The sequence below is a fragment of the Heliangelus exortis genome, chromosome 19 (assembly GCF_036169615.1).
Source record: "Heliangelus exortis chromosome 19, bHelExo1.hap1, whole genome shotgun sequence".
In the NCBI taxonomy this organism is placed as follows: Eukaryota; Metazoa; Chordata; class Aves; order Apodiformes; family Trochilidae; genus Heliangelus; species Heliangelus exortis.
The window spans coordinates 6,079,841-6,094,216 of record NC_092440.1 but is presented as its reverse complement, the minus strand read 5'-3'; the positions used below and the strand labels follow the sequence as shown (position 1 = coordinate 6,094,216).

At 50.5% G+C, this 14,376-nt stretch overlaps 1 protein-coding gene across 5 annotated transcripts in view; it reads right to left on the bottom strand.

Moving 5' to 3' along the window:
- Window positions 1-182: 182 nt before the first annotated feature.
- Window positions 183-14,376, bottom strand: part of SEPTIN5 (septin 5) — a 41,502-nt gene continuing 27,308 nt past the window's right edge. For 3 of the 5 annotated variants that reach the window (XM_071763700.1, XM_071763698.1, XM_071763699.1), the window contains 10 exons: window positions 11,576-11,672; window positions 10,951-11,037; window positions 10,270-10,393; window positions 9,967-10,101; window positions 9,227-9,344; window positions 8,838-8,939; window positions 7,877-7,973; window positions 6,731-6,866; window positions 4,877-4,979; window positions 183-3,628 (listed from right to left, as the gene is read on the bottom strand). In XM_071763700.1, the coding sequence (XP_071619801.1) occupies window positions 3,572-3,628; window positions 4,877-4,979; window positions 6,731-6,866; window positions 7,877-7,973; window positions 8,838-8,939; window positions 9,227-9,344; window positions 9,967-10,101; window positions 10,270-10,393; window positions 10,951-11,037; window positions 11,576-11,672 (1,056 nt within the window). In that variant the 3' untranslated portion in view covers window positions 183-3,571. Of the gene's footprint in view, window positions 3,629-4,876; window positions 4,980-6,730; window positions 6,867-7,876; window positions 7,974-8,837; window positions 8,940-9,226; window positions 9,345-9,966; window positions 10,102-10,269; window positions 10,394-10,950; window positions 11,038-11,575; window positions 11,673-11,901; window positions 11,953-14,376 lie in introns of those variants that run through there. The other 2 variants (XM_071763701.1, XM_071763702.1) reach the window with 2 other exon arrangements.

The following is a 14,376-nucleotide window of genomic DNA, read 5'->3' as shown; positions in this document are numbered from 1 at the left end:
TTAGGGGAAGCTTAAAGATAGAACTTCAAGATCACCTTCTCTAGCAGGCCAGGAATCCCATGCAGGAAGGGATTCCAACAGAATCCAATGGAATTGGATAAAAGGAGAACAGTTTTTCTCTCTCCTGTCCATAATGTATCACCAATGCTGCTCAAGGGGACTGAAAATTAAACAGAAAGAGGTTGGGGTTTTGAACGTATTTATTTCACTGATCAATTCAGGTAGTAAACATTATTAATAATAATAACAATAATCATTTAATTAAAATGGATATGTTTTAAAAGGTTTCATTTTTCTTTGTTCACAATGACAAAATGTTCAAACAGAAATTTACAAAAAATATATATATTATAATAACCCAACAGATGGACAAGAAACAAAGAGCCTAGGAATGGAGCAAGGGGTGAGGAAGTTGCATGGCAGGAGCAAGCCAGCATTAAAGAACAGCAGGGTTTGTGAGGAGGAGCAGGGAATGCCATCACAGAGCACCAAGAGTGGGACCCCTCCTCGGCAGGGTGGCATGCAGGGAGGCAGCAAGGACTGCACAGGCAGGACCAGCACAGCAGCAGCACACAAGGAGTTCATGTCATGGCTCCCTCCCCAGTCAGGCACAAGGTCCAAGATGTAGCTGGGACAGCTCTGCCAAGTGGGACACCACTCCTGCAGGGACTCAGTCAGCAAGGCAAAGCTTGGCAGAGGTGTGGGAATGTGCCTAGGGGGGGGGGGGAGAGGTCCATATGAAGCTGTGGAGGGTTTGGTGAGGGGAGGTGTTAAGTCACTTTCCTATCCAGAGTTCTCACTGACAGAGCCAAGTGGCCACCTACATTTTTTCAGGAGACACTTCTCTGCTTACTGGGCAGCTCAATGCAGAAGTATCAAACATTCCTTGTTTATTAAACAGATGCCACTTTCCAGGATGGAGTCTGAATCCCTGGTGCTCTCCAAAGCCAGTCTACAATCAAGGGATTGATCTACAATCCAGGCAGCCTCCAAGCTCTGGTGCTTTGGGCTCGGAACCTCCTACCTGATGGAGACCTGATTTGAATGGCACCACTGCCCCCTCTGGTGCCTCACTCCTGTGCATTTTTTTCTAAGTGCAACTTGAACCATCTTTGCCAGCTGGTAGCTGAAAGCTTCAGCTCTCTGTAGAGGACAGACTTGTGACTACTGACTTGACAGAGGAGCCATGTGCACTGAGCCCCCCTCACCCAGAGGGACAGGGGCAGATTCACCCTCAGCAATCCTGACTACCAGTGGCTACTGTACTCTGTGCTCTCACCAGCACCAAGAACTTCCTCACATAGCCCAGGAAAAAAGCTATCAGCTCTTTTATGTCCATGCTGAAGAGTAAAGGTCGCCTTTATCTTCTAGGAATGAATCTATTTGCAAGAGGAACATCTCCAGCTGAACAAGGCTCATTTGCAGCTGAACACTATCCTCACAGACAAAGCTACTGTAACAAAAGAGGGGACAGGTACTGCAAGGTGTTTCCCATTACGTTTGCACAAATAAAGCTGAGAATTCAGCAGTTCTCCTGTTTTGGACAGCAACAAACCAGCTCCAAAAAAACCTAGAGGAAGCTCTTGTTTCAGGCTACTCCACTGCTCAAGAAACCACATCACACAAATAGAGGTTGTGTTTCCTCCTTAAGTGGCTTGGTCCTGCATATTATTGAAGACAAGCTAAACACTTCCCCTGCCCTAGGCCTGCCACTTCCCCTGTCACAACTGCCATGGTCACTTATGAGCCCAATATAGGGAAGAATGAAAGAAAACCCCCAAACATTGTTGGTCACTGCCACTGCCCAGCTTGCACGTTTATGCCATAAGGTTTCTATCTCATTTCATCCTTCCACACTGTGCCCTGCCCCTACAGCCCATGTTCTGGCTAAGCAGAGGCTCTGTACACTGAATAACTGGAACCAGCCAAACTACTCACTACCAGACAAGCCCTGGTCAGGACTCTAAAGCCCCACAGGGGAGTCAGAGAAACACAGCATCTAACAACAGAATTTTAGGGTCTGGCTATTCCTGGCCAACACTGTGCTTCCAACCCAGGGAGAGTCAGAGATGGAGGAGCAGATATAAAAGGGGAAAGGGAACATAGCAACAAGGGAGCCAGAGGAGCAGAAGGGCCCAGCCCATGGCAGCACTCTCTGGAGCTGGAGGAAAGAGCCAAGTGTCTCTCCCTCCCATAGCCCTGATTCCCTGTGAGCATGGCAGTGTTGCTGCTGAGGCCTGTCTGGTCAGGCACATCACATTCCAGGCTCTGCTCTGTCTGGACTAAAGTTAAAAATACCCAGGAAGCAAGAACAGGACAGAAGCTGTTACCCAAAGAGTGCTCTTATCTCTGCCCAGCAGTTCCACCAGCCTTCCCAGCACTGCCACAGGAAGAGCCTCGGAGCAGGGAGGGGGAGAAGGGAAAGGACAGGGGAGCAAGTGCCACGTCTGCTGGGCTGGGACACCCCATGTGTCACCCCATGCAGTGACACCCCTGCACCTGCCACACTGACCAAACACCTGCCTGGAAAGGTGGCTTGCAGGTCTCTGGTACAAGCCTATCAGAACTGAACTTCTCCTGGAGAAAGGGTCAAAGTCAGCAACGTGCTTGTGGGACCTCCAAGCCTGGAGGTAGGGCACATCTCTGTCTTTGGGGTTGGATTTCAGCCCTAGGGTTTTAACCCCCTCTAAAGCAGTCCCAGCCAAGCCACGTTGCCTTCCAGAGCAGATGCTGGAGACACCCTGCAGCTGGATGGCCACAACTTAACCATAAGATACCCTCACTCATCTGCAGGGCACTGGGGTTCCTCTGCAAACACCTCTGGCCTGCCATGGAAGGAAACCATGGCTGGAAAGGTGCTACTCATTGCAAAGATACTGGAGTTTCTTGATAGAAAAACAAAACTAACCAACTGAACAAGAAAACCTCAGAAAAATCCAAGCAGGAAACCAAACAACCATCAGGACCCCTGAGCAGGTCAGTGCACAGAGAAACCCTCAGCTCTTAGGGCTCAAGGCTGGTCCCAGGCTGAGGAGCCTGAGCAGCACAGGTCAGACTCACAGGAGGGTATGACTGCCTTTACTATGCTTGTGCTGGCCCCAGACAAAGGGAATGTGGTGAGGGGCACAGCACCTCAGTTGGGAGTAAACATTTACGTGCATTGACACAGATAATCTTCAAGTTTGTACACCAGAGAAACCAGGACTTTAAATAACAGAGCATTCCCAAACAAAAGATTAGTACATAGGAAAGGGATATTTTTTTGTTTTTTCAATGCCTTAGAGACTTCCCAGGTTATTTTCTTTAAAAAAAAATAACGAAAGAAAGAAAGAAAATAGAAAGAATAATTATTAAAAAAGAAATACACATCAGTAAACTGTTAAGTGAACAGCCTCCTCCACAATCCAGCTGACCACAAAGCCAGCACTGCTGATAATAAATTAGAGGGTGCGGGTACAGCTCTTGCCCACAAGTCTCTATACAACAGGAAACCTTTTCTAAACATCCACAGCTCTTGCCAGGCCTCAGATGGTCACCAGGGAATTCCCTCTGCCCTCCAAGTACCTGCCTCTCATTGATCCTGCATCTGCTGCTGCATCTTCTGCAGCATCTCTTGCATCCGCCGTAACTGCACGAGACAGAGAAGAGAGAGTCACAGTGGGGTCTGTTGTGGTCAGGAGCTGGTGACAGTCCCTTGGAACTGCCAAAGGGATCCCTCAGAGAGAATGAACTCCTGCCTGAGCACACAGGCATCTGTATCTGTGATGGAAGGCAGCCATGTTTTCCTGACAGAGGAAGCCACAGCCTTCACACTGTCCTCCACACCAGGAGCCCATGATGGTGGGAGACCCTGGTGAGAAAAAGGACCTGGCACTACTTATATGCCTCAAACTCACACAAATGAAGTAGAAGTTAGCTGTTATAGAATCATAGCATTGGCTGGGTTGGAAGGGACCTCAGAGATCATCAAGTCCAACCCTTGATCCACTCCCGCTGCAGTTCCCAGCCCATGGCACTGAGTGCCACATCCAGGCTCTTTTTAAATATCTCCAGGGATGGAGAATCCACCACTTCCCTGGGCAGCCCATTCCAATGCTTGATCACCCTCTCAGTAAAGAAATTCTTTCTAATGTCCAACCTAAACCTCCCCTGGCACAACTTGAGACCTCTTGTGCCCTCTTGTCTTGCTGAGAGTTGCCTGGGAAAAGAGACCAACCCCCACCTGGCTCCAACCTCCTTTCAGGGAGTTGTAGAGAGTGATGAGGTCTCCCCTGAGCCTCCTCTTCTCCAGGCTGAACACCCCCAGCTCCCTCAGCCTCTCTTCATAGGGTCTGTGCTCGAGTCCCTTCACCAGCCCAGTTGCCTCCTTTGGACCCGCTCCAGGACCTCAATCTCCTTCCTGAACTGAGGGGCCCAGAACTGGACACAGGACTCAAGCTGTGGCCTCACCAGCGCTGAGCACAGAGGCAGAATCACTTCCTTGGACCTGCTGGCCATGCTGTTCCTGATACAGGCCAGGATGCCATTGGCCTTCTTGGCCACCTGGGCACACTGCTGGCTCATGTTCAGCTTCCTGTCAACCCAGACTCCCAGGTCCCTTTCTGTCTGGCTGCTCTCAGCCACTCTGTGCCCAGCCTGGAGCTCCCCATGGGGTTGTTGTGGCCAAAGTGCAGGACCTGGCACTTGGCCTTGTTGAACCTCAATCCCATTGGGATCAGCCCAACTCTCCAGTCTGTCCAGGTCCCTCTGCAGAGCCCTCCTGCCTTCCAGCTGATCGACACTTCCCCCCAGGAGAGCTTATCCAGGGGCATTCCTGGAGAAGCTCCTCTGATTCCAGCTCCCACACCAAGAAGGCCCAGGAAGAAAAGAGTCTCACCTCCTCATCCTTCATTTTGATCAGCTTCTCTGTCTCAGTGTCTGGTGTTGGGAGAGGGAGGATAGGAATTGGGCTTTCTATCCTGTTGTCCTGAGTCAGCTTGCTGGAGAGATGGAGAAAAAGAAGAAATTCTCTCAGCTGTGTTTCAGCCAGGATGCCTTTGGTGACACCATGTGATGGCTGTCACTCATGATGGCAGACTTGCCAGCAATGTGGCAGCATGCACCCAACCAGCTGGAGGGGCTGTGAGATACACTTGGATGCAGAATGGGACCAATTTAATAAAAGTTTTCAAAACAGAAGCTTGTAGATAGCTAACACAGAAAACCCACACCAAGCTAACTCTGAGAGCAAGCACAGAAAGGGCTGATGTTTCTGACCACTAACTTGTAACTGCAGAGATATTTACAGACAGTTTATCTGGTCTCCTTTGGCTCATCTGTCCATGTACCTACCCATACACATAGAATCAACACAAACTATCAGCATCCCTGAAGCACCATATGTTCACCATGGTGCTTTTTTTCCAGGAAGATAAAAACAGGGGAGCAATTTAACCTCTGGAAGCCAAATAACAAAGCCTGCCCTCTTATTCAGGAGGTGGGAGACATGAGACACACCAGGCACAGCACAGCAGCACTGCCAGGAGGACTGGGATGGGGGCAGGTCAGCACACGAGTGCTGCCAGGAGAAAAAGGCAGGAGGTGACTTTCTTCCAGAAGTCAGAGGAGCTCTCCATAGGTGAGGAGGGTAATGGTAATGGCCAAAAACTCCTGGGCTGAAACTGGGTAACTGCCACTTGCAGGAGTTCACCACTTGGAGTCACCGTTGTCCCATTAATGAGTCAATTCCAGCCTTGGAACTTGGGATCTCCTCCCAAAATGGCTCTCTAGAGAAGGTTCTTTATCCCTCTGCCAGAAATGGCCATGCTCTGGTTTTAGGAGACTTGGTTCACTGGCAGGGATCTAACCATGACGTGAGAAACAGAATGAAACTTAATCTTTTCTTAAGCTGAGCAATTGCCTTTACATTGCAGTCTTCTTTTAATAGATTCACAGCCCAACTAAATAGCAGCTGTGACACTTCTCACAGATCTCTAGCATTTAACAGTTATTTTGGGACTCTATTCCCACTGCTGAAGAAGACAGGCTCGTCTGCTATGCAAAAGTACCAAGATACACTGTGTGTGAACAGAATGTGCAAGCCTCCACATTTGCATTCATATAGGACCTTGGTGAAATGCAGACATTTCTGCTCTGCAACGTGGCAGCACAGAGCTATGTGGCCAGTTCAGGCAGGAAGTGAAGGGGATGGTTTGCAACAGATGAGCCAAGACCTACTTCAGCCTAAAATCTGTCACCAGTATTTCAGTCATGGAAGGAAGAAAGAAAAAAAGAGGTTCCAAATGAGAAGGCTGTGAGTGGTGTCTTTTTTGTTTCCTGATCATTGTGACTAAAACCACAGAGAACCAAACGCCACAGAAAGACAATGCAGAGAAACCTCTGGAGATGTGTTAGGAGTCTTGCTAATTGCCTGGGCTTGGTTGTCTGAGAAACAGCAGCATCCCAAGGGTCATGCTGTCATTTGGACAGAACTGAAGCACACAGAACGCCTTCCTCTTTGGCAATGCACACAGCTACCACCCACCAGAGGGATGTTTTATCCTCTGTTTCATAAACTGGATGTATTTCACACAGTGCTGAGAACAGCTCAAGTCTCCAGCCCTATTTCCCAAGATCTGTGTGGGGTATCAGGTTCCCATCCCCCTGACCAACGAGCTGTTCTGAGAGCAAGCCCAGCGCTGCAGAGAGTTGAGACCTCTGTCTCCTCCAGTTGAAGTGGCTGGGGACCCACCTGGTCATTTGCTGGATGCACTGAGCTCTGTAGTTCTCATAGTGGACATCACAGGTGACATCCTTCAGGTCGTGCATGTGTGTCCGGATCAGCATGTTCCGCAGCTTCACAAAGTCACAGTGTGCCTGGTTTTCCACTGCAGAAGCAACAACAGGAGAGTGTTTGGATGTTGCACCTCACCAATCCTCTCCAAGGTGTTCCTTCTCACCTCCCAGCACCCAAGCTGGACTAAAACTGCCTCCAGGGCCCCTTCCCCATCCTCCCCATGCCTGGGGCTCTTCCTCCTGGCCCTGCCACAGGCCTTGATTGGTGCCCTGTGCTTCTCAACACCATGGCCAGGCTGCCAGGGTCACTGTGTTCACAGGACCTTTTCTGGGAAAGAGGATTAATTAAGAACATACATCAGAGCTCTGAAAGATGCTGCACCCAGGTACATGGGATGTCGTTGTTACAACTACAGTGAGAACTGGAGGCAAACTGCTTGCCTCCTCAGAATTTAAGACTGACCAAAAGGTGGCTCTAGGCAGGATGGTTCCCCCCAAAAAGCTGAATCAATCTCTGAGGAAAAAGGAATGCAAAGCCATGAGCAGACAATCATTTGGAGAGCTTGAACCCAGGCAGCACTGTGGGACTGCAAGGAAGTGTTATGCTTGCCATGGTGATCTCTATTTACCTCTCTGCAGAGCTGGGGGAAGCTGGCTGTTCCAGGTGCAGGGTTTCATAAAGTGGATCCCACTGCCACATGCCAGCAGCCTGACAGACACAGCTTCCATGGAGCCAGCAAGAGATCAGAGCCAGCAGCTAGGCAGCCAAAGCAGCCAGCACCAGCCCACGAGTGCACACACAGTCTTTGGGCATCTAAAGCTGCAAGACTTTAAAGCAATTTGCCAACAAGAGGGAGTCAGCAACAGCAGCAAAAGCCATTCCAGAGATATTCTGCCTACAAGTTTTATGAAATTTCTTCCACTCCTAGTAATAGATCTCCTGAGCAGGTCCTAGTGCTTCTGTCTCTACCCCACTTTGTCCCTGCCATAGGCCAAAGGTGGCAGTCAGTCATGGCTATGCAGAGGTGAGCTTCCCCCTGACATCCCTGTTGCTCGTGCCCATCATTCCTGCCTATCCCTGGCTCCCAGGCACCACACTTACCTTCCACAATGCCCCAGGGGTAGAGCCGTCCCCGGACTCGCTGGCCTTTGGCCTCCACCACAGTGTTACTGCCGATGACAGCAAAGGGAGCACTCTCCTGGAATGAGAGGCACTGCTGAGCCCAGCTCAGGCCCAGGCTGCACACAGATCCCTCCTCCAAGGTCCAAGCTCAAGCAGAGATGAACAGGAGGAAAGCACAGGCAGAAAAAGCAAAGAGACATCCACAAGTGCCACAGCCCAGGACACCACAACCCAGTGGCAGAGAAAAGCCCAAGGACACTGGGATTTGCAGGTAGCCTGATTCCCAGCCTGACCTTCTCAGTTGTCCTGAGGGAAGCTGTGTCTCTGCAGATGCCTCCATCCCCTCTTTGAGGGGAAGCTCTACAAAGAGGCTAGAACAGAGAGTTCTGGGCACTAAGCAAGTGGGACAATGTAGGCCAAGAGCTTGTCCAGGCAGGGAGGTACCAGCTGTGCTCCTCTCTGTTCAGAAGGGAAACAAAGCCCATTGCTCTTCTCTGACAGGAGAAACAAGGCCATACTGCATGCATGTGCAGGGCTGCCTCAGCCTGTATGATCACATTGTCTCCTTCCATGCAACTAACATGCCACAGTGGTGCCTCATCACCTCCAAATTACTCCTCCTTGATGGCATCACTCAGAAATAGGTGCTTACAAATGCCATGTTGACCAGCCTCCATCTTAAACATACAGCCTGGGGTAGACCGAGGAATGACTGACACTGCCTGGTGGGACAGCAGAAGTGCCATGTCTTCATGCCACATCTGACTTTGTGCCATCAGCAAGGACATTGGCACCTTCTCCAGGCCATGCACCACACAGTCTGTGCCCTGGGTATCAGTAGTACAGGCCTTTGGCACACAGGGCAGCCCTGGCTTCTTTTGGAGCAACCAGCACACCCATGGGACAGACTTCCTAGGGCCCTGCTCAGCAGGCTCCTTACCTTTAGCTCTCTGTCCTGCTGCTTGAACTCCTCATCCTCATCAGAGTCACACTCAGGAAACTGGTACACTTTAATACCAAATTTGTCAATCTCTTCCCGGATCTGTGTCCATGCAAGAAAAAACCAAAAGGACCCAACACTGAACAACACAGAAATGGTGGATTTATTCTCTGTTTGTGCTATCATGGGCTTGCTATAGCCTAGACATGGAGAAAGGATTTGATGTTTCTTCTAGAGCTGGCCTCTCTTCAGACAGCACTTCCTGCTGCAATTAGATTTGCAAGTACCTGCACATATACACCATTTTTTTAAGGATCAGGTATACTGCTCTCCTCTATACATCCCTGCCACTAGATCAGAGGTACCCTTGCAAAGAAAGAGCAACTCACCCTCTCTTTTAGCTTCCGGATCTCGGAGGGGATCAGGCAGTCAGCTTTGGCAATCAGGGGTACAATGTTGACCTTCTCGTGCAGAGCCTTCATGAACTCCACATCCACAGGCCTCAGTCTACAGTCAGGATGAGGAGGGACAAGGTGAGCAAGGACACACCAGATAGCTTCTTCTCCAGCCTCTCCCACCCACCCAGAATGAAGGGAAAAGAACAGCACCATCACAAGAGCCTCAGGACAGCCCTCAGTTAGGGCTTTATCTGCAGAAAAACTGTCTCAGATTTTAGCTGTTGAGTGTCTCAAGCAGGCACAAGCTGGATATTCATTCCCTTGCAGACCAAACACAGCCTGGAGTCTCCCAGGCAGCTAACACAGGCCCTCCAGCTGCTTCAGGCTAGGCTGGTACACGAGCCACCAAAGGGAAGAGCTGAGGATAGCTTAAAACTCCCTTTCCTGCCCATCAGTCAGACTTAGCTAGATAGGAAAGCACAAGTCTGCACAGCATTATTTCTCCTGATTTACAAAATGGGCTCTAAGGCCTGAGGGAGATCCACTCTGCCTGATGACGCCATCGAGGGGGAGGGAGGTGGTGTGATGCTCAGCCAAAGGGAGAGCATCTGGACAGCTCTTCCTGTGCCAAAAGCCTTGTCAATGTACAAGTCACTATAGAGCAATTCTGGGACACAAGAATCTCCCCCCTGGGCTGAGTCACAGCCCAGCCCTGGAGTGTGGGCTCTCACCCGTGACCGAAGGGTGAGATGAAGTAGAGGCAGCAATGCACTCGGTTGTCCTGGATGTTCTTACGGTTCAGGCCGCTCTCATCACGGAAATACTGCTCAAACTGCTGGTCAATGTAGTCAGTGATGGGCTTCCAGCTGAGAGGGGTAATTCATTCAAAACAAAATCATGTATTTAATTGGACACAGGCTTGACCACAAGGCAGTATCACCCCCTTCCCACTGCCAGACCCCCTTTCCTGTGAAGCACCCACAGAAAGCAGATGTGGCCAAGGACTAGGAGGAAGGCAGCAGTGGCCTGCTCACCACTCAGTGTTGTTAACAGCATCTCCAAAGCCTGGTGTGTCCACTATGGTCAGCTTCAGCTTGACACCCTTCTCCTCTATGTCCACCGTGTGCTTTACAATCTCCACTGTCTGGTTGATTCTCTCTTTGAACAGGAATACATGAGTTAAAGCCAGACAGTAACAGGATCCCTACTCAACACAACAAGCAGGTTCCTTCCTTATCACTGAGCACAGGGAGTAACATGGGTTTCTAAAACCTCTGATCATCCCCTAAGGAGCCTCAATGGAATGGTACTGTGGGAGGCCAGCAGCAGGCAGACTCTGAGAAGATATAAAAGCTCCTGAAGTGCTTGCAGCCCAGCTGTTCTGAACATTTTGCCAATCAGTTGGACAAAGGAAGAGAATCCCTACCTCACTCCAGTACCCAAGATCAAAAGACAGATCTCAATATCTCAACCCAAAGGGCTAGTGCTGCTCTGCAGCCTCATCTTCTCTTCATAGGAAAGGAGAACCCTACAGCCAAACCCATTCTTCTCAAATAATAGTCCCTCTGCAGCCAGCAAAGCAGAGAGCCACAAGCAACAGAGCTGGGATCCAGCCAAACCTGCAGCTGCTGCTGAAAGGACCAAAATACTGGTCCTTGGGACAGTCTAGACCTGTGGGCACAACACCAGTTCACCCCTCTTTGACCCCAACTTACCCTCTGCGTTGAGGAGCTTTCTGTCTTTGTAGAGGTCTGTCAGGAACAGGCTATTCACCAGCGTGGATTTGCCCAGACCCGACTCTCCTAATTGACAGAGTGCAAAGAGGAGGAGGGAAAAGCAAGCAACATGACCTACTAATTGACTTACAAATGAAGCTGTGAACAAGGCTTTGAATCCTGAGCCAAAGGAAGTGAGAGTGATGAGCTGTCAGAATTTCAGAATAAGCTATACATTTATTTAGCAGTAGGAGGACTTCTGCTGAAAGACATCTCAATCCTTGAACAATGTGATCTCCCAGCTCCTCTGTTTTCCATCCTTTTCCTTCCCTCAGTCCCTGTCTGGCCCTGTCTTCATCACCCAGACCAGACACTGTTGGTGGTGAAGCTACACTCAGTGCTTTCTTGAGCATGTTACAGGCAGTCAGGAAGGGCTCGTTTCTCCTGGGGGAAGAGTGTGACTGCAACACAGGCTGGGGAGCAAAGCAAGGCCTGAGACAAGGGCCAGAACAGAGTGAGGGAAGGATCCAGATGCTAAGGGAGCACCTATGGGAAGTGAGGAGAGCTGGACCCCTCCATGCACCCACCACACAGCCCAGCTACCTCCAGCCATGGGCAGTCTCACCTGCTACCATCAGGGTGAAGTCGAAACCCTTCTTCACGGATTTCCGGTGGACCTGGTTTGGCAGAGTGGCAAAGCCCACATACTGCTTCTCATGGTCCTGCAGGACAGAGGTGGAGAGGAGCAGGTCACAGTGTGCTACTTTTCCTGTTCAAGCCTCACAAAGAGGCAGGGAGATGAACTCAAAAAGTTCCTGAGGCAGAGACAGAGAATGGAGGAGCGGTCACTCCCTGCCCTGACAGCGGTGTGGGCCAGGGCATGAACCTCCACTGGCTTCAGGGACATCTGCCCTTCTGGAAGTGGTCAGAGGACCACTCAGCTTCTCTCACCAGCAGACACAGCAGTTTACAGCAGCATCCCAGCATGGAGAACACAAGGGAAAAGACACATTCTGCTGTTCCCACCAAGGAGCACACTTGGGGTTGCTACTGCCACACAACTTTGCTAACTCGGCTTCTCCTGCACAGTCACAGGCTCCCTTCACACCAAATTGCCACCTTTCCCCAGGTCTTCCAGGCCATTTCTACATCCCTCCTTCCAGAGGTATGTCCAGTACATGATGGATAAATCTCTGTAATTAGCACTCCAGAGCTTGTGATGTCCTGAGCTGTGTCTAGAGGAAGGAGCGGTGGCTTGGCTTCTGCTTGACCCCAAAGGGGATTACTTCTTGCTGTGTCACAGCCACTCCTGGCTGAGTAAGAGGAAATCCTGAATAATCACTAGGGTTATTTCTGAAGAGAAAGAAATTCAAGGAGCAGAGGAAGCGGGAAGATGCGGAAATATTGATAACACAGGTCAGATGCTTTTGGTGGTATTTTTGGTGGTATTACAGGAGCATTACCTACTACCCAGCCATCCCCCAAAAGCCTGAGCTAGAGACATCATAGACTGTGCTTTTCAACATCACTTAGAATAAATATACCCTTAGGATTCACACCATAGGCAAATCCACAGAGCCAGAAGTTCCTTAAAACAAGCCCCTGCTCCCACCCAGCCACGGATGCCTTCAGGCATCTGGCTGTCCTCACCCCCCAGCTCTCTGGCTCTGCTTCCTGGTAAAACACACCCACAAACACAACCAAAGTGTACACATTAACAGCCTGCACCTCACAGTGCAAGGACACAAACACACAAGATCCTTCCCCTCACACTTCTCATACAGCCAGGCTTTGGGTGGGAGCAGGAGGAGACCTGGCCTGATCTTTACCAGACTTCCAAAAGACAACGATCACCTTCTCTCTCCTGTGACTTAACACATGAAACAGTACTAGTTAACATGCTAATAAAGCCATGTCTGAGGCTTGGGGTGTGTTTCTCTTAATTTCTTTTTTTTTTTTTTAACCTGGATGACTAAGTGCTGATAATGGAGACACTGCGGAGCTGAGCTCTGGAGCAACTCCGCTTACTTCAGCCAAGTGTAACTGGCTAAACCTGATCTCTTGTTTCTGTTCAGCCCAAAGAAGAAAGCATGGATTTACTGTACTTCTGGTTACCTCCCCATAGTTCAGTGGAACCAAGACATTTGAAACAAGCAAATCCCAGCTGATGCAGGACACTGCCCTTTACCCGACTCAGATGGTCATTTCCCTCGCAGTAAGGAAGGTCAGTGCTGAATGCCTTATCAAGAGAAGACTGCCCTTGCTATGGGAGGCAGCCAGAGCTGCAAAAGAAAAAGCTCTGTCACCAGCCATGCCCCCTTCCAACCAGCAACGGATGCACTGCAGAGCCCTGCACACACCCTTGTCTGTCAAGGGTGAAGAGGTGCAGGTGAAACTGTGGGTAGGGTCACTCTTCTTCTAACAGCCTTCTCTGTGGAACAACAGCATTGTCCCTGCACCACAGCTAGTCTAGACCCGCTACCCCCATTGTAGCTTTGGAATACCCACTCCAGCCATGGTCAAGCACTATGACAGGCATGTGCCAATATCAGCACTGCACTTGTGTAGCCTCCTGAGCCTGATGCCTGCCTTGCTCAGAGCTCTACAGCACTCACCATCTTCATTAGGACTGGACACAGACACTATCTGCACAGGATGGAGAGTGCTGAAGGGGGTGTAGATGGCTGGGAGGGCTACTGAAGGATGGAGGTGGCTTTCTGCACTGTGAAAAGCTAAAACCCATTAAAGAGATGAGAGACTTGGACTGAGGGAGCTCCTGGAGGTATCACAGCCCCCTCTGCATGCTCCTGACATTCACGAGCCAGCTCCCATCAGGCTGACACAAGCTGGGACAGCTGCTCGCTGCACTGCACTTCCCTTGCCAGCCCCAGCTGTCAGGAGAGGGCCCTGGCCAGCTGAGCCAGCAGCACTCTGGCACGAGGAGCCCCTCTCCCACCACATCCTCCATGTGATGCCTTTGTTCCCACTGGCATCCTGCTCCCATGTGCCTGGAAACATGCCCCATGCACTGCAGTGGAGGCCACCACCTTTGGGCTCTGTTACAAACCAAAGCACCCCAGGCCAAGCAACACATCTGTACACTCCCTCGACACAGGCTCGGTGGCTCACTGGACAGCATAGCAATGCCTCACAGCCTCCACCACCCAGCCAAGGGGGCCAAGGCTCTCCCTGGGAGTTCAAGCCAAGGCACAAAGCACTGATGGGTTCAAGTCCTGTTCCTCTTGAGGGCAGAAACATTCAGGATCTGTTGCAGAGGAAAGAAGCCATCCCCAGCACCGAGGTGTCCACAGGGCTACCTGTACCTCCAAGGCAGAGTGCACAGCACAGCCCCCGTCACTACTGTCGCTCCTGATTCCCTCCTCACCTCCCTGCTGGATGTGCTGTTTAAACCAATCCAGTTCTCAT